The sequence below is a fragment of the Amborella trichopoda genome, chromosome 1 (genome assembly GCF_054954075.1).
Source record: "Amborella trichopoda isolate Santa Cruz 75 chromosome 1, AtrichopodaSantaCruz75HAP2 v2.0, whole genome shotgun sequence".
Classification (NCBI taxonomy): Eukaryota; Viridiplantae; Streptophyta; class Magnoliopsida; order Amborellales; family Amborellaceae; genus Amborella; species Amborella trichopoda.
The window spans coordinates 10030999-10054358 of NC_142336.1; the positions used below are offsets into that span (position 1 = coordinate 10030999).

At 36.5% G+C, this 23360-nt stretch overlaps 2 protein-coding genes across 6 annotated transcripts; one reads left to right on the top strand and one right to left on the bottom strand.

The window, feature by feature from the left end:
• The first annotated feature begins 1319 nt into the window (after positions 1-1319).
• On the top strand, positions 1320-18275 carry LOC18442776 (UDP-galactose/UDP-glucose transporter 5B). Of its 5 annotated transcripts, none has more exons than XM_088852549.1 (12): positions 1320-1355; positions 1802-1932; positions 6132-6245; positions 6332-6424; positions 6601-6666; positions 11678-11776; positions 12679-12758; positions 16082-16194; positions 16464-16552; positions 17531-17617; positions 17736-17804; positions 17900-18275. In XM_088852549.1, exons 2-12 carry the CDS (start codon positions 1819-1821, stop codon positions 18062-18064), a joined length of 1089 nt encoding a protein of 362 aa, XP_088708675.1. In that variant the 5' UTR covers positions 1320-1355; positions 1802-1818; the 3' UTR covers positions 18065-18275. The 5 variants fall into 5 exon arrangements, with proteins under 5 accessions (XP_088708675.1, XP_088708674.1, XP_088708670.1 ...); XM_088852548.1 differs by lacking the exon at positions 1320-1355 and adding an exon at positions 1393-1522; XM_088852544.1 differs by lacking the exon at positions 1320-1355 and having other exon boundaries at positions 1755-1932.
• A 1205-nt stretch (positions 18276-19480) lies between these two features.
• Positions 19481-21553, bottom strand: LOC18442774 (xylan glycosyltransferase MUCI21). Its single transcript, XM_011628242.3, has 3 exons — positions 21277-21553; positions 21084-21164; positions 19481-20886 (listed from the first exon to the last, which is right to left on the bottom strand). The coding sequence occupies exons 1-3, from the start codon at positions 21482-21484 to the stop codon at positions 19565-19567; spliced, it is 1611 nt and encodes a 536-aa protein (XP_011626544.1). The 5' UTR covers positions 21485-21553; the 3' UTR covers positions 19481-19564.
• Between the last annotated feature and the right edge of the window lie 1807 nt (positions 21554-23360).

A 23360-nucleotide genomic window follows, 5' to 3' on the forward strand; every position in this document is an offset into this window, starting at 1 on the left:
CATCTGATATGCACTTAATCAAAATTTGTATTTTACTAATTTTTAGTGGGAGAAGTTGTTCCCCATCAATATTTTATTATAGTATATAGATTAGATGATATTTTTTGTGGTGAGAGATATTTGCCATCCTAATTGATGTTTTTATTGTACCGATTGGATGATGATTTTTATAGAACGAGATTAGTCTGTTTCCAATTGATATTTGTGGAACCGTACCAATTGGAAAGACATATCAGTATTACGGATCTCATGAGTGTGCAACTCAGGAACTCATGATTTGTATTCCGATCTGGCTGTATCTTGAGACTCGTTTGTACCTTAAATTTTACCGAGACAAGGGCATTTAACCTGTCGAAGAAAGTGAGTTCCTCTCGTACCTCAAAATCTTTTATTTTTGAACTCCCATTTTTTAGAGTTCATGATCACTGTGATATTTTGTAAATTGCGGTGGAACCCCAAACAACCAACATTACATAGTTTTCTTCTCCCCAAATTTTTTTTTTTCTGCCCAAATTTTCTTTTTTTTTGGGTAAGTTTCTCCCCAAATTTTTTATAGAGAGACACGCAATGGGAAGAGAGAGGGTGTGAGAGTTTTTTTAATTAAAATATTTATATCACGAGATTGAGATTTTTTAATTAAAATATTTATATCATGACATAAATATTTTACCTATAGTTTCATATGACATTTTATCCCAAAAAAATTAAAATATAAAGATCTCTACACAAAAACATCACATTACTCTTAAGTAAAATTCACGCAAAATTTTCAGCAAAATGAGCTTACTGCATTTCCAGATTTTTCCAGACATAGCCAAACAGTAGAAATGCATTTTTCAAGTCTCATGTAGATGCTATCCAAATAACAAAAACTCATTTTCAGATAATGTATTTCACTAGTAATGTATTGCACCAATAACGTATTTCATAAACAATATATTTCAGGGTATCCAAACAGCCACTAAGTTGATTTGTGAATTGGTGTTGGTCCGAGAATGACATCTTCGGACCGATTTGAACATGAACTTTATTCAGTCTAGGGGGCGGTCCGATATTTTCATCCTTGGACTAGTATTTTTTTAAAAAAAACAGCAAGGTCCAAAGATTCTAACCTCACACTGCCTAGGGCATGGCCTCTAAAACGCTCCTAATAAACAAATAACAGAAAAATAATATAAAAAACCGCGGGTTGGCCGACTTTCTTGATAATTTTCGAATACAAGGGAAGCAAACTGTATTTTAATATTTATTTTAGGGGGCGTACCTAAATTGCTCCGTAAACTTTTATAATTAGGATGAAATTAAATTCTGAAGGTATGGGAGGGCTTGTTACTTCATCTGTCCTAACTCCCAAGGTTTCGAGGCACGCCCTAATTTTATTGGTTAAAATTGACACCTGATAAAAACCACATCCATTAAAATAGATGACCACTATCATATTTTAAAAGTTCATCATTTATATTCAAGAATATCATTTATAGAGGAATTTGACAAAGAATGGTGTACACGTTGAATTAAATCGGTGCAGTTCTTTCTCAAGTTCTCAATTAATGATATCTAAAATAGTCCTAAATAAGTGCGCTTTTTTTTAGATCTCTGCTTTCGAGTCTGTCTTTCAGTTTTTCCAAGTCCAAACTTTTCTGATACCATTCCATCTCAATCGGCACCGCAACGCCATTAAAATTCGAGCTTTGGACGCATCATAGAAACCGTAAAATAAAACCCAATACTCCACAAAGCGAAAAGCTTTCGTCTTTCGCTCATTCATTCACCTACTTTTTTGGCTTTTTTTTTTGTTTAGCTAGAGTTGGGTTCGCCATGGCTGCGGCTTCTTCTGAAACCACTTCTCCTGCGACGAAACACAGTTTGTGGAAATGGGTTTTTTGTGTTGCAGGGATCATGAGCACTCTGGTCATCTATGGCGTCTTACAGGTGAGTCTTTTCTCCTTATAGTGATCAAAGAATCATGACGCTTTAGTACCTGGAATAGGACGTTGGGTTTTGCTCCTTTGGGGATTTCAGTTGTGGGATTTTGATTTATGGATTGGTTTAGATTTTAGAAAGGGAATTTTTTTTTGAGAAGGAAAAATTGAGAGAAACCCCGGATAAATGAAAAAAGAGTTCTCGGGTTTTTCTCTAATGGGTCTTATGTTCATGGGCTTATGAATCTTGATATGTGGGATAATTTAGAAAGAGAATTTGCAATGAAACTTTACCTAGAAACAATTGTTGGGTTGCTCATTGCCTCCTTCTGGTCTTGGCTTATTTCTATAATTTTTTCTGTGATGAAACTTACTTTTGGAGGGGAAAGTCGGGAACTTGCTTTAGTTTAAAAATTGTTTTTTTCTTATTCCTTTTGCTAATTGATGATTTGTCTTTGTCGTTATATCTTTTGATCCGGTAAATTTTTGTCATGTTGACTGTATTGTAGGACTCCATGGTGAATGTCTTATATGCATCTTTCTGAATTTCTTGTGTGTTGTCTGGTCTTTTTCATCTTTATTTTTCTGATTGGATCATTCGTTCAATGTTAAGAATTCTCAATTTTTTCTTTTTGGAGCCTAAGCATGTGGTGAATTATCTGAAAATTTTGAACTTGTGATAGCTGTCTATTCCAATACCCGTTGCTGAGAGTCCTAGACCTGATTCACTCATATATTTGTTTCCTTTTAATTTTCTTACCTTGTTGTAATTTTTTGAATATTGAGATGATGGGTTTCCTTTAAGGCCGCCATCCTGGTTATGTGTTATTCAATAACCATGCTTAGCTTTTGAGTTATAGTCATGAAATATATTTAGTCTTTCTAAACTGCATTGTCAGAGATGCCAATTTCAGTTGCAAAATTTCTTTCTTTTTCTATAGGACTGAAGATAACTATCTGTTTTAAGGAGAATACTTAAACCACTATCTTAATATTTTTCTAATTACATACAATGATCCAATGGATTGCACTGTGGCCTAACCCTGGGATTGTGTCAAATGATTGAAGCTCTATATATCATTTTCATTTACCTTCGTTTGTAACCATAGGCTGTCCTTCGGTAATCTTTCCAAGGACGTAAAACCATGATTGAGAGATATATCGTTTTCATTTACTGTCTTTTTTTTCTTTTTCTTTTTCCTTTTATGTTTGTTGGAGACAAAACTAATATGGCCATATGATGGTGTTATTGCCCCATAGGTTGTGGCTAGTGTTCGCAAAATTGAACTGGAACAGTTAACCGGGCATTGGCTCGGAAGCGGTTTAACCAGCCTAACTGGTAGACCGGCCGATTCAACCGCTCTAACTGGGGAAGTCCCAGGCGGTCCAAAAAGTATTGAAAAAATTAAAAAAAATACAAAAAAAAGATCTACTAAATTATGAAAAGCATATAAAGAATGATTAAAGCAAAACACATTCAAATGAAGTTGAAAATTAATGTAAAAAACGAATTTTTAAAGAATCGATTTGTGCCTAGGGGTATTCTTAAAATTTTCTAAAAAAGATGGGAAAATATAAAAGTGAGTATTAATGAACAAAACAATTTCTCTTTACCATAATGCAAAGAATATTAAAAAATGTATTACAAATCAAATTCCTTATTTTTCGGAATTTATATACATTTTTTTTATTTTTTATTTTTAAATACCGGTTGATCACCAAAACCTCCCAAAACCGGAACCGGCCGGTGGCCGGTTCTGATCTAACTGGGAGGTTAGCAGTTAGATTCCCTGGTTTTTCCATCAGTGGTTGTGGCACAGTGTATAGACATCCCGTTTCTTTGAGAGATCAATGACTTGATCCTTGAACTTTGTTATTAGAAATACATCAGGTTAATTTAGCCCTTTTTCCTTTTCTTTGATCATCGTGCTTAATCCTTTTTTCCACCTGATATTGGCATTCCATTAGTGTTGCATAGCATATGTAAGCTTGCATGTAGTTCAAGTGATGGCACCCCCTTCTGCTGATTGGGATGGAGATTTATTAGGTCCTAAATGCATGCAGTTTAAGGCATATGTTTTTGCAATTTATGAGAATATTATGTTAATTTGATTTGTATTTAGATTTTAGCTATAGCATCACATGGGCATATTTATGCATATGCTTGTTTTATCAATGTGACTAGTTGGTCATAGTGCCAATGCATTGGCAGGGAACACCAAACAGAGCTGGGCCGAGCTTGACATGTTCAAGCTTGTTTTGGATGGAGGGCCAGCTTGAGCTTGGCTTGGCCTGACTCTTTTACTTAAATAGACCCATAAATGAGTAGAGCCATAAATGTGATACAAGTATTTTTTATATTTAGTTATAATGTGTTATATTGAATTATATTATTAAATATAATATCTAAGACACGCATACATAAACATGTGTGTGTGTGCGTTTGTGTGTTTGTGTGTGTATAGATAGATAGAGAGAGAGAGTTTTAATGTAGTAAACATGCTCAAGCCAAGCTTATCTCAGTTTGGGCTTCTGGCTTGTTTAATAAATGAGCGTTTTGGGCTCGACATGGCTGGGCTTGTCATGCTGTAAAACATTCTTCAAACATGGCTCATCATGAGTACAACTGTACTGGATTGGCTTGTTGACACCATATACAACGGCCATGGGGAATGTAATATATACTAACTCTAAGAGAATTGAATGTATACGATATGGTGCTGATGTGAAGAGATGCGATGGGAGATCTATCAAGATGGTACTTTTTGGGCTATTGGGATGTCTCAGATTTCATGACTGGGAGAGTGATATTCTCTGTAGAGGAATACCATGAATATTGCATGGAGAGTGCAATTCTTGATTTAGGGAGACGCTAGGACAATTAGGTTTGTTTGATTTACCTCTTCCTTTTTAGGTGTCATTGTAGATTTAGGGCACCAGGGTTCTATTGGATGCTGTTGCAGAGAAGTTGCTAGGAAAAAGGTTTCGTTGGCCCTATTTTATTATTTGTCAAGATCATTTTCTTTTTATAACCAACATGGCCATAGATCGTTGGATCTCTATTCCATTGTTGCAATGCATTTTGGCACTTGGCACGTTGGATCTTAGCCAATAATAATTGAATCGGTACATATTTCCCTTAATTGGGAAGAAGCACTTGTTCTCCTGTGAATGGCTCAGCTGAAGGGGATGTAGTCTGGAATTGGATCATGAGGAGAAAGAAAAAGGAGTTGCATGGTTATTTGATCCAAGGAATGTAGAGAGTGGGTCAAGTTGAATGCACACAGGACATAAAAGTGTGCAGAACAAGCAGACAGATTGGATTACTGAGGACTCCAAGATAGTGTACCATATGCTTTATTTTTGACTTTTTCAGAGCTCATGAATGTGCTTAAGCTGCCCCAAGATTTAAGTTCTGAAGTTCACAAAATGAAAGATCAAAACATATAAAAGTCACGTGTATGAGGGTTTTATGAGAATATTGATCTCAACTTTATCCACATGATTTATGTCTTATGTCTCATGCTCTCACATATGTGACTGTTTTCATCATCTGGGTTGTCTTGTGGACTCCTATGTACATTGCCTTGAATCCTCTAGTGCATGGATACTGGGAAATCGATGCAATATCCTTTGATATATCTGGGAGTTGTAGACAGCAAATTCCTTGAATGCCTAGGAATTTTAAGTGTCACTTTATTTTCATAGCGAAAATTTGTAGCTTGCCAAAAAAAGAAAAGAAGAAAAAAGTTGCTTGAATGACTTGGAATTCTATGACTTCTAGGTGGCATCAAGGTCAGCATTGACTTGACTACTTTGTCCTTGGTAGTGACTTTCCCATTGCCAGGAATCATCCTTACTATCTACTCACTAATCTAGATTATAAGATGATAGTGATGTGATGCCATCTTGAAAGTGTGGTACTCTTTGAAGAGACAAACACATACTTGTTGCCTTTACTTTTAATGGAAAATAGGGCAGTCTGATTGTTTGTTTATTTTGTTTGGATGATCTATTGTTTACATGACCAGCTATTTTCCCTCCTGTTTAGGTATTTCAATGTTTTGCCTTCACGTTTTTGGATAAGTTTCTATTTTCCCTTGATATATGCTATTCTTAGAACTTAACATAAATAACTTCACTACAATGTTGTGCGTAACTCTTTCTTGGGGCAGCCAAATTGTGACTTAAATTCGTATCATTTGGCAGGAGAAAATTATAAGAGTTCCCTATGGGAAGGACAAAGAATTCTTTAAGTTTTCGTTGTTTCTTGTTTTCTGCAACCGCATTACTACATCTGTTGTTGCTGCTGCTTTTCTGCTGGTAAAATTTCTGGGCTTCAATTCTCTTTTAATAAGTTGAAACTTTTAATTGTTTGTGGTACAATCAAAATGTTTTTCTTTCTATAGGCAAGTAAAAAACCCTTGGATCCTGCAGCTCCAATATACAAATATTGTGCCATTTCAATATCAAACATTCTAACAACGACATGTCAATATGAGGTTCGTACTTTGCATTTCTTTCACTAATGTGTTTGGATCTGGTAAAGAGTTTACCACATTCTATCTTGGTGTTGATTAATAATGTTTACCACTTATTAAAAAATATAGAAGCCTTGGTAGCTTGGAATGAGTTTCGATTGTTGAAACAACCACAATGACTCAGATGAAATATACAGGCACTCAAGTATGTCAGTTTCCCAGTTCAGACACTAGCGAAGTGTGCAAAGATGATACCTGTGATGGTATGCCTATGTTCTCTTGACTTTTTTCTTCTTTATAGTTTGACATTAATAACATCAGTATTTACTTTTTACACAATTCGTCCACTTCTTTGCCTAAAGTTCTGAAGTCCATGTGTCGTTTAGAAATACATTGATGGCTATTTTGTTATCCTTGATCCTTTTCGCAAAATATGTTCATGTTTATGCATTCCAGTTTTTCCTACAATCTATATTAAACATAGGATCCTGGACCTTGTCAATAACTTTTATCAATATATTAATGCAGGTTAAAGTTCAAAGGTGAATGAGTCAGTAAACCTTTAGTGATAGTCACAATTGGATGTATTAAGTGCACATTAAAGGAGAATTTTTAGTGGTAACAATAAGTTTAAACAAATAGTCAAAAGTTGTCACGATGCTGGATATAAACTTCAAGGCAGGACTCGTGAAAGAGAAAAGATCATTTTTTTGTTTGTGTTCCAGGGAAAAAAATCCTTCACCTGAATTATACAAGCAAATGCTGCTTGCCAACATAGAATCCGGAGTTTGGTTGCTACACTCGATGAGCTTATTTATGAGATGTCTTCAACTTCATTCAGTTCTACCTTGTGCTTTAACTTTGAATGCAAATTGCATCCGAGATGTTTGTTTATTTATTTATTTTAAAAGAACTGATTTTCAGGGATGTGGGTTTACTCTTTATCTTTATTTGGGGTTAATTTTTAGGAATTATGGCATTGGGATTAGGGATTAGAATGTATTTGTATTTATTATTGTGGGTAAGGGTAGTGATTAGTGATGTTTCTTTACTTTAAGGATTAATGTCGGGTTCTTGGCTTGTTGGGAATAACTCGAGGGCCACATTGAGCTCATAAAAGTAGGATTGGATTAGGGAGATGAGTCCTTTATTGGAGGGAATTGATGGTGTATCCTATTTTAAAGGGATTTCTAGCATGGGGTGTGGGATGTATGGTTATTCCTAAATGATAGGGAAGTTAGAGAAAGGTAAAGAGTAACTCCTACATTAGTGAGAGTTATGGGTCTTAGGAAGAGATTATGGGAAGATCACATGACTTCGAGAGAGAGAGAGAGAGAGAGAGAGAGAGGGAGAGAGACATGAGGGGTGGAGAGAGTTTATTTTCATGAAAGAAGAAATAGATTCTTCTCATCCTTGGCTTGATTTACAACGAACTGTTTCCTCCGTTATTACCGAGTTTTTGCTTGCTTAAGATTGAAAGAAGACCGGTTTAATTTCCCGGGCTCCTTTCACATTGAACTTTTATTACTGTTTTTAAGTTATGTTGAATTTAATTTGTTAGAAAATGTTGCTGTGATTTGTGCTTATTATGTCTAAGCTGAAATTGCAACAAAAGTTTTTGTTGGTTGACTTAAAAGCAAGATTTAATATCCATATTTTTGTTTTAATCTGTGTTAATTGATGAACTCATCAAATTGGGTTAATTAATAAAAATAAAATATAAAATTCGCTAAAGTATTGTAAGATTGTGCTTGGGAAAGTTTCCTTTTTCTTTTGATAGTTTACACGCACAATAGCTTCAATAGGTGTACATGTAGTCGCATGGGGGTGCCAATATTCAAAAAGGTGGATCGCCTAGTGCCTAGGCGGTCCAGAGGGCCTGTGTGCCTCGCCCAGGCTTAGGCGACCAAAATAGGTGGCTTGCTTCTCGGCGGCCGCCTAGGCCTGCCCCCTGCCCAAGGGTAGAAATACCCCTTGTTAAGGGGCATTTTTTGGGTTCTTTTAAAAAATAAGAGGGAAAAAGGTGGGTTTTAGGTTTATTTCAAACCTAAAACCCATTAGAGCCTATTTTAGAGGGAAAAAAACCTAAAAAAATAAAACTAGATTTTTGTGATTTTCATCACCCATTGAGAAAAGCCTTAAGGTTATGAGAAGTCGATCTAAACATCACCCATTGTGATTAGATTTAATTTTGGAGGTTTTGTAGGTCCATTAGAGAGTTTTTTAGAAGATTTTGAGATTAGAAAACATCTCACAGGTGGAAGTTTGGAGATCGAGCAATCAAAGTTAGTGAAAAAATTTACTTTTTAGATTTGCTTGTATTATCTTGAGATGTCTTCTTCGGGATATAATAACAGTGGTGATCGGGGTTGGAAATATGGCTATAACTCGAATCATTTGGATAAATATTGCATAAGATAAAATTATTGTGAAAAGGGCATTATTGGTTGAAGAAACATCTTGCCTGTATCAGAGGGGGATGTTGCTCCATGTAAAAAAGTTCCTGATACTATTAGAGGAGATGAAATTTTTTATGAGTATTATAAAAAAGAAAAAAGAGGAGAGAGAGGCATCCATAACAGAGCTGAGGTCTGGGGTTCGTATCAATTTTGATGATGATGATAGTGATCAAGTGGGGTGTCAAGAGGTAGAACAACTTGTTGTATCCCTGACTAGGGGGAAGGGAAAGAGAGTTGCACTTGGTTTTGGGAGTGTGTGTGGGGGGAGTGGGGGGCCTAGGAGGCCTCGGGTTAGAGGGCTTATGGATTGTTTTTTGCCCCAGCCTAACCCCGAGGTTGCAGGAGAGAAAACAAAGAAGCAAACAACTATTGAGAATAGAATCAAGAAGGAAGAGCAAGATAGACCTGCATAGTACATTGCTAGAAGGTTTTATGAGGTGGGCATTCCTTTCAATGCCGCTTGTCTAAGTAGCTTCTACACCTTGGTAGAGGCAATTGACCAATTTGGGCTTGAGATGAAGCCGCCAACCCTTTATGAGCTTTTAGAGCCTCTTTTGAAAACGAGGTGCTTGTCATGAGGGAAATTGTTGAGGTTTAAAAGGATGAATGGGCTCAGTATGGGGTTTATGTTACGACTGATACTTAGAGTGATAAGAAGAGAAGAAGCCAGATGAATTTGCTAGTGAATTGATTTTTATGAACTATTTTTTTAAGGTCTATTGGTGCCTCCGATTATAGCCATGATGTCCATTACATATTTCAAGTGATGGAGAAGGGAGTCAAGAAGGTTGGGGAGCAACATGTTATACAAGGAATCAAGGAAGTTGTCAAGGGACAGATTCAGAAGAGACAGAGGAGGACGACCATTATGTCGAGGAGGGAGATGATTCAGATAATGATGGCCTTGATTCCGATGCATATGAAGCAAATGCAGATGCAACTGACCCTACTTTCTGACGATAAGTGATGATTGCAGACTCTTTTGAGTCTTCAAGTCTATATTTCTTTAATTTTTGGTTTCCTCTTGGTTGTATACTATGGTTTGTAAACTTTTAAGTTTTACCTATGTATGGACTAGAGATAATTAGATATGGACTTATGGAGTATGGAGGAGTGTATGTGCTCTGTGGACTATAGACATTTGATGTGCACAATAACTCTTATGTGTTATTTCTTATTTTCTTTAATTTTCTTGATGATGAAGTGATAGCTTGCTAAGTTGCTATCTTGAATTATAGACTAAAATATGTCTCGATATTTATTTTCTAATATGTCTCAACTTGAAATGCATGGAATTATAGGCTAAAATATGTCTCAATATGTATTTTTAATTTTTTACACAAAATATGACCCGAAAACAACTTTTTATTCTATAAGGCCACCTAGGTTTTGGGCACCCTCCTAAGCGCTTGCTTAGGCGCTGGGCGGCTGGACCCCCCACCGCCTAGGCGCCACCCTAAGTTTTTTGGAACACTGGGGGGTGCAACCAAGGGATATACAAAGTTCACGGATGTGAAGTTGTCTGCAATGAATAGGACCTCTGATCTAACTTCACCATGTGCTCAGGAATGTGCCTTTCCACATGGGAAAAAACAATAGATCCTATCTTAGGTAAATTGACGTCTGTCCATAACCCTGATTATTTCTCATCTCTTGCTACCCATCTAAAAGCAGCAACTTAGTTACCCTCCCCCACCAAGGGGCTCAAGAAATGCTACCTTATGATGTCTCAATGTTTTCCTCTTTTTGCATTTTTTTACTAGTTTTTCCTTCTCTACAATTCATTTATTTTTATTGGTCATCTCTACATCTTATTCATGCATGAAAATTTTTCAGATATGAATAGTTTTGATTATTTACTGCAAAATTCATGTTAGTTGCTGTTGCTTTGATTTGTATATGATATTTTATTGAATGTGTATGATATTTTCCCTTTTTCCTACTCCCTCCTCTTCAGCTTTTTCTCTCTTCTCCATTTTGATATATACGAGTCTCTTTGTATGCACAAGTTGAGTGCAACTTGATGTACACATTATTTTTAGATATACAATATTAACAATGAACAAAGAAATGCGTGGAGACAACTTGTTGAAATCTGAGATTCGACTTATTTAATCAGCACAGTTGTGGATCGGCATAAGGATAATTCTGAGACATGTCTCTCATTGATTTGTGAAGGGGAGTTGATTCCTCATCTTGGTTTACTTGCACATTCCAACTGCTTAATTGGATCTTTGTAGCCTGATGCAGCAATTATATGATTTATTTTCATCATCACAGATTGATAGAATCATCTTAGGAACTGTGTTTTCATAGTGTTATATTTTCCTATCATTTATTTGTATCTATAAATCCTACAAGTGTTTTTTCTTGAATATTTTAAATAGAAGGTGCTGAATGAGATTTTAAGTTTTCAGTACCTTGTTTTTGGTTGATTTGATCCTGCAATCCTAATTTTGCATCATAAGGCCAGTCATCACTTCTCCATTAGCTGTTATATGGCATTTGCAACCAATATACCTAGTTTGTGACTGGCCCTTTTTCTGAAGTGGATACATTGTTCCATTACATATTCTTTCTCAAATTAAAGCCATTGAGAGAACCTAAAGATTGTTGACTATATCTCTGGGAAGTAATTTGGTGGAAATGCCTGATATTCTTATATTGCTATGCTCTTTCTTAACATCATTTTTTGTGTCTTACTATTGATATGGATGACTTTTTCAGAGATGAAAGACCTGGGATTATATAGCGCCTCCTAAAACCTTTTGCTTTATCCAGAATTAATTTACTTTTTTTCACACTGTTTCTGCAGATATGGAGCACATGTATCATGCGGAAGAGCTATGGAAGGCAGGACTATCTATTGGCTGTGCTAGTGACAGTGGGGTGCTCTTTATTCATTCTATCTCCAGTGAGTCAATAACTGTTATTATCAGATTTGGCAAAGTCATTTTGGTTCTCTTCTTTGCTGAGGATTTGTAAATTTTTATATGGTTACTTTTATTTTCTGGGACACATGTTAGCATAAGGAGATTCATTAAACCATTTTGTTGCATCTTTTTGTAGGCACATGCAGTGATAATTATATTTTTGTTCCCCCAAGATTGTTGTTCGCAGGAGCTCTAGTTATTCTAATTCAATCTGGCAAAACCTTTTGAACCATTGCTGAATGGGCACTTAGTTCGTTACAATATGGATTTTAGGATTTTTCCACACCTATTAGTTCATTGAAACTTGTTAACTTTATTAATAACTTTTCATACTCAGTGGTTTCCAAGGATGGCAAATTTATGATAAAAGGTTATGATCAGGTTCACATTGCATCGGTAGCATGCCAAAGCTGTAGTCTGTGGTATCTTTAACCTGCTGTATGCTGCAGGATACATAGCCTGTTGGACCCGTAATCCTTTTCAAAGGTGAATTGGACCAATATACAAGCTGACCCTATTGGTTAGCATTCTGATAATAGGTTTTTATGTATTTATTTATTTTTATTTTTAGTGCTCAAAATTTTAAGGTCACTGTAACCTAAAACATTTTCAGAGGATCAGTTGTTCTGTCATAAAATTTTGTCCATATATTATCATAAATTTTATGGAATAATTTACTTTCCTACTTTACAATAGGAAACAAGTTTTGTTTATGTATCATAATAAATTTTAACATATATCATCATAGTATTTAAGAAGTATTTTGTTTTTTCTAAATTGCAATTGGGAAGAAGTTTTTATTTTTACGCGAAAACTTTTGGTATCTAATTCGTTCTAGGGAGTCTAGGCTTAAATGAATTAATGAGGTTTAATTTCTATGTAGGCAGCAGGTGACATCAGCCCATACAGTAACAGGAGAGAAAGTACTGTGTGGGGCGTTTCTCTAATGGTTGGTTATCTTGGGTAAGTAAAGAGCATGTATAGCCCTTGCAGATTTGCAACTAAATCTTTGTTAATGGTGTTTTCTCTTTGAGATTAGGTTCTTGTGGTTATATTTGTGAGAGTTGTTTATTCTCTTAGGGTTTATCTTATTTAATTGTGATTATATTTGTGAGAGTTGTTTATTTTCTTAGGATTTATCTTATTTTATTAACAAATAACTCTATAATGGAGGATTACTTTTCCAAATTTTTGTACTGAATCATTTTTCTGGGAAAGAACAAATCGAGGTGATTTGAATACTCTGTCTGCTCGGAACATTATTAATTATACTTTTGGAAAACGTCGAGGAACTTATAATTATTTGATTTACTTATTTGCTAGACAAGTAGTAAATTGAAAATTAAATTCAACTAAACCACATAGTTTTTTGCTGCACTTTATGAAGACACAATGTACAGAGATATCCCCCTAAAGATGAAAGCTTGCAAGTATATTTCATAAAGTGTTGCTTTTGCTCACCCACACACACAATTATAAACATATCGGAAAAGAGAGAAGACCAAAATGCCCCTCAAGTAAATGGACAAAAATACAGGGTTCTACTTTAAAACACTTAATTTGCATATTCTTTTAGACTTCCCATTAAAGTGGCACCTGCTAACCATTTGGTGTTTTTCAATGTATATTTGTGTGATATCTCCAGTGGGTGAAGCTTTTTGCTTTGTTGAATACTGTGTTGTGGGGTTTATACGCATGGATGTTAGGTCATCATTTCATATTGAAGAAGTGGTCTTTCTACTCATTTGGAAGACCGCATTTCATCTTTTGTATATGATTAACTTACATGCTTATTCTGTTTGGCTATAGCAAAGTAACCGTATTATCATATAATATTGATGGGATGCAGCCTAAACTGCATTATAAACTCTGTTTGAGGATCATGTTTTTGCTGTGTAACTTTCATATGTGAATGGAATACTCTCAGAAATTCTTCTCTATTTTATTCCTATAGCGTTTTGTTAATGAGAAGCTTTCTTCTAAATCTCAACCTCGAATCTATTTTATTATGCCAACTGTATAGGATTTACGGGATGCACCAAGTCCCATTGTTTTTCTGCAGTTTCATTACGTCAACTATGTTTCTCCTTTAGCTCATCGTTGCATTATTGGATTATTAATTCTGGCATAGTGTGCAAACCTAATCATGTCTTGAAGGGCCTGATGGAAACTCAAATGGAGTCTCATGTGAGAGTGTACGTGATACAAACTCATCCCAAGACCCTTAAGACTTGAAGCCTGTGCTCCATTTCTTTTCTATATGGAAATCAGAAACTGAAAATGGTCTGCAGTTTTTGAGGTCATGGCAGGCATGCATGGGGGACATATGATCCCTTAAATCATTTCAGCAACATCTCAATGTTATATTTTTTTACTTGGTGGGTTTTATTTTTGTTTCTCCGTTAGTTGGATCTTGAATCTCTTGTGACAAATCCAACTTACTATACAAGACCGATTTGAGTCTTTGATCGTCAATATCATCAAAGCCTTTCCCAATTATTTGTGGTCGGCTACACCAATCCTCGTTCGCCATTCTGCTCTATCGAGGGCCATACCCTCAGTAGGGCCATAAGTCCTCAATTGATTTGAGTCTTTCACATATTTTAATAGATTAACTATTTTGATCCTTCGGATGCTATAGTCATATTTTCTTGGTTTCAATGTTTTTTTGTTGAAAGTTTTTGGATGGATATATGTTCTTTAATTGCCTTGGTTTGAATGAGGGTTCTATTTTGAAATGAATACATTCGAGAGAATTTAGTTGTGGCTTCAATAGGTGATAAAATGAGGGAAAGTAGACTTGGATGGGCAGGCCATGTGCAGTGTAAATCCAATATAGCACTGGTTAAGAGGTGCGATTTGGTTCAAGTGGAAGGGCTCTAAAAGGGCAAAGGTAAGGCCCAAAGGACATGGATGAACTATATGATCTGACTGAGGGTATGGCCCTTGATAGAGTAGAATGGCGTAATAGGATTTGTATAGCCCAAGTAGTTAGGATAAAGCTTTGATGACGATGATTAAACATCTATTTTCCTTTTTTTGTTTTTTGAGAAAGGGTGAACTTCCTTAAGCATCTATTTGATGATTATATAATCCTTTGGTATTTGTTAAATACCAAGGAATAACATTATATGCTTCCATTGAGCACATTTTACATTTGCTCCCCTCTGTGCAAACCTAGCTAAGTGTATTTTTGGACTTACAGTGGATAGACATTCTAAGACTCTATAGAGAAATTCACACCCTAGTTTCAACATAGATTGTCCATGTTTTGGATGGTCAGATCAGTGTTCAAGAAATCAAAATCTTTTTTTGTTTTTACTTATGCGGTGTTTCTCTGGCGATTCCCAAAATTTCATATCAAACAAATCCTACTAAGTGGGTGTTTAGCCTGAGGTATTAAGTGTACATGGTATGCTTGCACGGGAGCACGCTATACACTAAGGGTATGCCCCTCGATAGAGTAGAATGACCTAACAGGATTCGTGTAGCCCAAGTAGTTAGGGTAAAGCTCTGATGATGATGATGATGATGATGATGATGACGATGATCTCGGTCCTTAAACATCTTTTTTTTTAAGAAAGGTGAACTTCCTTTAGCATCTATTTGCTGATTATATAATCCTTTGGATATGCTAAATACCAAGGAATAAACACATTTTACATTTGCTTCCCTGGGTGAAACCCTAGCTAAGAGTATTTTTGGACTCAGAGTGAATACACATTCTAAGACTCTATAGAGAAATTCGCATCCTGGGATTCAAAATAGACTGTCCATTTTTTGGATGGTCAGATCAAGGTTCAAGAAATCAAAATCTTTTTTTTTTTACTTATGTGGTGTTTCTTGTGCGATTCCCAAAGTTTCATATCAAACAAATCCTACTAAGTGGATTACAGAAAAGAATTCATCCTCTATCGGTGGTTTACAGAAAAGATTGATCAGTTTTTTATTCTGGGCTTTGCTGCTCCTCAACCATGATTTAATGGGATTGTATACTATGAGACCATTTACTTTTTGTACAAGAAGGTCACAATCCTTTTTAGCCATTGGATGTGATATTTAATGGATTGAAGTATGGCACAACATTGGAAAAACTTTATTTTGGACATTGTGCCTAGTCATTGACACATTTCCAACTAATAGTCAATAGTAGTTGTGATCTCTTTGTACCAAAAGTAAATGGTCTTATTGTATACATTTCTTGATTTAATTGCTAATTCAGCTTTTGATTTGTTTTGAAGTTAGGAATCATCGGCTTCTTACCCTGCTTTTCTTATGCTCCACAGGTTTGATGGCTTCACAAGCACATTTCAGGACAAGTTATTTAAAGGATACAATATGGAGATCTATAATCAAATATTCTACACAGCCATGTGCTCCTGTGTTCTTAGCTTGAGTGGTAAGTCCAGCCACTCCTTTATCATTCCAACTGTTTATATCATTTGAATGATTTACTTATAAGCTCAAATAATTTGTTTTCTTACTTCTTTGACATTGTATTTGCTATACCTGTCTTAATCTCTTACCCCATCCAGAATTGAGTTTCCTCTAGTTTAGTAGGAAAATGGGATGTCATCTACTCACTGTCTCAACATCTAGTAATTAAAGAGTTGCTTGTGCTCTTTTCCTAGTTTTTAACTTGTGGGTTCCTTTGTGCTTTGTTTGCAGGTCTTATATTTCAAGGACATCTTCTTCAAGCTATAGATTTCGTATTCCACCACCAAGATTGCTTCTTTGATGTTGTGCTGCTCTCTACTGTGAGTCCTGTTATTGTTGCTGTATGAGGACTGATATATTTGGAGTCTTTTTGGGCTTTCATACCATTGTGTAACGTTTTTGGGTATTTTTAGCCAAAATTCAAAGGTTTGCAAGTTGCAGGCCTTATGGCTACAAGTTTGATTGAAATTGTAACTATATATGTCTGCTGATATTAGTGAACTTCAAAATTTTAATAAACTTTTAAATATTGATGCCAGTTTTCACATTTTAGATGATAACAATTTGTCAGAATCTCAGGAAATTTGTCTCAGTTAATTTATGTAAAGAAACACCAGTTAATTTAAGATAGTTTTTATCAACTCTCACAACCCTAGTTGTGAATAATAGATGATGATATTATAGAAGCTCCATAACAATTGCATGCTCCAAATGAAAAGTCAGACAAACAGAATGGAATAGTACTTGTGGATTTGAAATTAATCACATATCTGTTATCTCATTAAAAAGTTGTCCCTCTGGAATCAGTTCCGGTCCAATTTATAACGTTCTAGATAGGAACCTATCCTCAGTGGATGTGAATGCCGAGAATTAGAGATTTGTTAGACTATGCTTACCAGTGAGCGCTATAAGTAACACATCAAGTAATACCAACTTTGATGTTTTACTTTTCATTATGCATGTGCATCATCCCATGCCATGGTGGATCGCAACATAAGACTCATCATGACATTATATATCATTGTCATTTAAATTATAAAAGAAAAAAGTGCCATTATCTACTGCTAATGGTTTACCTATCAATTCCAAGGTCATTTGCAGTTGTCGATAACTCTATTTGTGTTCTTGTTCATGAGGTATCTCATTATGACAAGGATCGCTGCTCCATGATGTGTGTTTCTTTTCAAGTTCCATGTGTGTTGTATTACATCTGAATGGGAGGAATTCATTCACATTTTCTTACTTTATTTTTAATTGACTTTTAGTTTGAGTAGGATGACGTTGGTTCAATTTTGCAGGTGGCAACAATCAGTCAGTTCTTCATTTCGTACACAATTCGGACATTTGGGGCGCTAACTTTTGCCACCATAATGACAACAAGACAGGTTTGATAAATGAATCACCCATCCCATTCTTTGTTTTTTCTTTGGTATCATTAAAACTCAGGTTCTTAATGATTATTGCATAAAACCAAAACAATCCCATTTTTGCTTCAAAATGCAGTTGGTGAGCATCCTCCTGTCATGCATATGGTTTGGGCATCCATTAAGTGGGAACCAATGGATTGGAGCTGTAAACCTCTCTCTCTCTCTCTCTCTCTCTCTCTCTCTGCTATCTTTGATGCTACTCTTCTAAGGAACATCTTAACATGGTAAAATGTTTGACAGCTTATCGTGTTTGGCTCTCTTTATGCGAAAAGCTATTTGAGAAATCGGACCAAAAAGCCTGCACAAGTGGTAGACCCCATGCAACAAGAGGAGGATGGGGAGTTGTTGAATACAAAAATAAGAGATCGGGAAGATGAAATCCCACTCTTCTCAGTTAAGAGATAATTTTTTTAGAATAACATACGAAGAGTATTTATGTGAATGTGGCTCAAGATTAACAGAGGAGCCACGAGTTTCAATTCAAACAAGTTGGGCTCCTTGGCTCTGATCCCCACCCCCTATTTTATAGTGGGGGTGAGCGAAGCTTTGCAACAAGAATCCATATTCTTTTGATTCCCATTCATTTCCTAGCTATCAAAAAGCCAATTTTGTTCTCTCTGCTGATACTGCCATTTGATTATCTCATTCTCTCTCTCTCTCTCTCTCTCTCTCTCTCTCTCTCAGACATACAGACATGCACGTAGATTTTCTGTTGTTGAAGGATAACATATGTTGAAAATAACCTAAATTCTGTACCGACCAGTTTCTTTTAGTTAAGGATGGTATCAGTTGGTTCACTGTATTTGAGTCAATTGATACAATAATGTAGTCAACTTGATTGGTAGATGGGAAGCGATGGCAAGTTCAAGTGTCTTCTCTCATTGGTAGTAATCAAGGAAATCTCAGTTAAAGCTGTATATGAATCACAATGTACACCATTGTCCATGGCATCTGATACACCAGAGATCCATTTGTGGCAAGATTGACAATGGTATCATTGCGCATGGCATATATGCTTTGGCTTATTATTTATTTTGAAAAGGTTGCACCGTCCGATAAATATCACCGACCGTAACATGGTCTCAGCACATCTGCACCATCTATTTTTATTTGGCCTCATCTGCATGCATACATAGCCGCATACGCAAAACCCACCCTTATTCGTTACTCTTGTTCTTCTGTGTTGATTTTACAATGTTTGGCCTCTTATTTCGAAAATGTGTGCCTTGGTTTTCAAGGGTTTTAGGATCTGAAACACATCCCAAATAGACTTATTTGAAGTTCAATTTCATTTTCCTACACCTGTTTTAGTGTTCATGATCATGGTAATAACCCTGCTCCTTATCTTAGGACCGTTTATCTCAGAATTGACCAAAGGCAAAAACCCTCATCTGCCCTATCAATCACATTTAAAGGGTTTGGCTATTCACAAGAAGACTGTTAGTTTAAGGCCGTTACCCTTAAAAATGACAAAAGCCATTTTGAACCCTCTGCACGAGAAGATAACAAAAAGAGAGATGCATGCACTGCAGAGAGGACCTGATTTCTCAATACAGGAAAAGACCATGAAAAGCTTATTTGGCCCTTAAGGATGCTTAAGCTACCTGACCTGCCACGCAAAAGTGAATCTCATCTGATGTCAGAGACAGAGAGAGAGAGAGAGAGAGGCAGAGAAGGAGAGGCAGAGAAAGAGAGAGATTGAGCGAGAGAGACAGGGAGATAGAGAGCCATATTGAGCGAGAGAGAGAGACAGAGATTCAAGAGTGCAACAGGAAAGATTCTCAAAAACAAAAAGAAAAGGTTGGAAATTGCAGAGCTATATAACCAAAGATCAATTTACCAATAAAAAGAATGCTATCTACAGACCCCATCATTTTATCTCACCCATATTCCACCCTCTCTGTCTCACCTCTCTCTAGAACCCCTCCTCTTTCTCCTTGCCACTGCATGAGTGTAAGCCTTGAGTAACCTCTTTCTAAACCTTTGCATCTCCAACCTCACATTCTGACCATCCAAATACACCCTCTTTGTCTCCTCCCACCCTTTTCTTGTTATGCTATCTGGATCCTTTAACACTGGACTTTCTCTCTCATACTCGTTATACAAAGAACTCTCTCTAGCCAGTATCTTGTAACCAAAATACTTGAGCCCCATTTTCATGGCTGGTTCTCCATAGTAAGTTTGAGCAGCCCAATCAGTCCCTAATGGAACAACTTGAATAAAAACTGAACCTGGTTTCATGAACAAGAAATGGGTCATGGCTGCTCCATGAACACCCACCATAACATCACTGGCATTGAGAGCTCTGTAAATTTTTGCGAGCTCGGTCGATGGGGTCGGGCTCAATACCTTGACCTCGAATCCAATTTTCTCAGCTTCTCTCACTACCTCGTCCTGATTTAGTATCGCTCTCGAATTGTTCCGAGACACGATCACAAGTCTCGGCTTCCAGACCCCAGTTTCTCTCTCCCTTTTCTCTCTCTTCCTCCTTTCTCTGTCCTCTTTCCTCACCCTTTCTCTTTCATCCCCCCTGTCAATTTGTCTGTCCTCTCTCTTGCCCCTTTCTCTTTCTTCTTTTCTCAACATCTCTCTCTCCTCTTCCTCGATATCTCGAATTCTTGGAGTATAACCTTGGTCAAGAAGAGCCCGAAAATCCGCAATGCTCTTATGGTCCTCCATGAACGTGGAATTTACAGTGAGCTCATCATGAATTTGGAGGCCAACAATGGCTTCAGGGAAACAATGGGTTCTTCGATCTCCTGAGAAATCAATAGCTGGATAATTCGTGATCTTCGAAAGAATATCACCATACTTCATAATCCACCAATCATGGTACTCAACCATGGCGACAACCACTTCTCCTTTGAATTTCTGAGCAGTGATATACAGAGGAAAAATACCATCATTGAATTCATGGTAAACGTTGCCCGTGTAACCACCTGTTGAGAAAACAATGAGAGGAACTCTGTGCTCGATTTCGCAAGAAAGCTTGGAAGATTCGACGCTTCCTTCTCCGGTTTTGATGAGAGAGATTTCGTCGATTGTTTTCATAACATGGGGTTCCCATTTTCTTGTGTATGGTCTTATTCTATGCTCCTCTTCCACAATGGATGAGCTATTTTCACCAGAGTAGAGGATGATTGATGAGGAGAAGGAGCTGGTCCTTATGTCCCCTTTCATGAAGCAGATGTCAGAGCGGATGCTGCTTCTATTACAGCATATGGTTCCTGTTTCATGAAGTCAGATAAATGGGTTAGAGATAGAGAGAGAAGTATTCTTGATAAAAAAGGAGAGAGAGTGAATTAACTGGTCGAAGCATTCTTGATAAAAAATTAGAGACAGAGCAGTAGGTTGCAGTATTCTTGATAAAAAATCAGAGAGAGAAGTAGGTTGTTGAAGTATTCAGTGGGTTGCAGGGATTTACCATTCTTGATTGAGGAGCACATGTTGAGACTGGTTCTTGTAGCTGAGAAGCCATCGTCAAGGTCCTCTTCTGAGAAAGAATCTGCAAAAACAAAAGAAAAAATGGATGAGAAACAGAGGGAGCAAGAGATTTTATGGGTTTATTTAGAGAGAGAAAGAAAGTTATTTTCTAGAGAGAAAGAGAGGAAACTTACAGAGGAAGGGGAGGGCGCCATGGGAGAAGAGACGAGGAGCAAAAACGAGGCTACAAGAGACCATAGAAAAGATGAAGAGGATCCTCAGAAAGCGGGGCCTGCTTTTCTTGCAGAGGTTTGCGCAGTCCATGTAGGCTAGGGCCTCTGCTGCCTCTTCATCATACTTGCTCCGCTGCTGCTGGGGGTGGTGGCGATGGTGGTGAACCATTTCTTCCCTTTCAAGAGAGAGAAACAGAATGAAAAGATAGTCTCTCCTTTCTAGAGAGAGAAGAAGAACAGTTCAGAAGAGTTTGTGTGATAGAGAGAGAAAGAGGAGTGTTATGTCTAGAACAGGGGAATAGTGAGAGACAGAGAGAGAGAGTTTCGCGATGGGAAGCCATGAGAGAGGGGTATATATGTGAATGGTTTTTGACGGTTTAAACAGTGGTTGCAGAAAGGGACTGAGGAAGGTAGAGAGGGAAAGAGAAGCAATGCCCAAGAAAGGCTGCTGGTTGGAGCTGGAACCCAGTCAAATGCGTGTAAGGTCGGACTGGCACGGCTGAGATGGAATCACCCATCATTTTTTAAACCATTTTCTGTCTGTACTTTCATCTGAAAAAATAAAATCCCATTTTCTCTCTCTAGGTTTCTATGCAAAAAAAATGGTACACTTACAAGGCTAAGAATTTTAAATTCATAAACCCATCTGTCTCTCTCATGTTTCCCATGCAATAAAGCTTGTTTAGGACAACACCAACAGGCGAGTTTTCCCAGGAAATAACAGCACACAAAGGCCAATATTTTTCTAAAAAAGAATGAGTTTTAGAGAGAGAGAGGAGGAATGTATTTGAAAAAAGGAATCCAATTTAGAGAGAGAAAACACTACTCGTAAAATACCAGCTGCTTCAAACCACCGTTTTGCAGGGTTTTAAGTTAGGGTGCAGTTCGCGTACGGATACATCAGTAAGTGTAGATAATTTTGATGTAAAATGTTTTTAGGATTATCTTAAAATTTATTTTTATATTTAACTATAAAATTTTAAATTTTAAAAACGGTTAAAAAAAATAGATTAGTAAATATATGAAAATTTAAAAAATAGATTGTGCAGATAATATGTTGTAAAATACATTATTTTTTAAATATAAAAAGTCCTTTTATTTTTCATAATCATACATCTCGATGTCGAGATGATGAATCAAGGGGTTTTTCAACATTAAAATTGTTTTTTCGATGGATTTTTTGAGGAGCATCCGTAGTTCTACATGTAGCATCCTTATATAATCTTTTTCGTTTAAGTTATGTAGAAACCTAAAAAACCAAATTATTAATTCGAATGGATCAATTGCTCGTGTTATGGAGCCGTGGTCCCGCGTGGTCAGGTATTTGGAAAAGTTGGGTACAGTGGGGAGCATATGGAAATTGTCATATGCAAAAAGTTAAAGGGGATACCATACATGCAAAAGCTGGAATACGATGTGTTCTCATTCTCAAAAGCTATGACCCCGGCCTTATTAGTATGGGGTCGGGTCACGAAAAATTACACAAAAAATGAAGCAAATAGTCAAAGAAATAATGGCCGGGTTGGGTTCAGCCTATCTTGCCCTGGCCCAGACTTGGCCCGCGGACGGCATTTTGTGGCCGAAGCCCTACCACCCTTACATGAGACTATTTAACTATTTATACCAAGATGTCACAATTAATTACTTATAGGATTGAGTGATGTCACAAATCATGCCATCTTCTATTGTAGGTAATAAATGCTCATCTGTCTTTTTAGAATTTCAATTTTATTGCTGTTTAATTACTTAAAATATTTCAAGGGAAAAATGCTCCCATAAAATGGAGTAAGGATATTGAATATAAAAAAATATTGAGTACATTTAAGTAAATACTCATATGAATGGGTACTCAAGCATAACCCTTACTTATAACCATCCGATGTGCAATTTGATAGTTTGAATGTGTTACAAAATTTTAAAAAAAATTTGTTAACATTGAGCTTCGTCAATGAAATAAATACAACTATCCAATTTTACATTCAACGGTTAAAATTAATTGTGACTACCTTGTACAAAAAAAAATAAAATATAGATACCGCTTTGTC

Coding starts and splice junctions, on each gene's coding strand:
- LOC18442776 (XM_088852549.1), top strand. CDS start 1,819: ATGGCTGCGGCTTCTTCTGAAACCACTTCTCCTGCGACGAAACACAGT. Junction 12,759..16,081: donor CTAATGGTTGGTTATCTTGG/GTAAGTAAAGAG, acceptor TATGCTCCACAG/GTTTGATGGCTTCACAAGCA. Junction 17,618..17,735: donor CCATAATGACAACAAGACAG/GTTTGATAAATG, acceptor TTCAAAATGCAG/TTGGTGAGCATCCTCCTGTC.
- LOC18442774 (XM_011628242.3), bottom strand. CDS start 21,484: ATGGTTCACCACCATCGCCACCACCCCCAGCAGCAGCGGAGCAAGTAT. Junction 21,165..21,276: donor TGGCGCCCTCCCCTTCCTCT/GTAAGTTTCCTC, acceptor TTGTTTTTGCAG/ATTCTTTCTCAGAAGAGGAC. Junction 20,887..21,083: donor GTGCTCCTCAATCAAGAATG/GTAAATCCCTGC, acceptor TTCATGAAACAG/GAACCATATGCTGTAATAGA.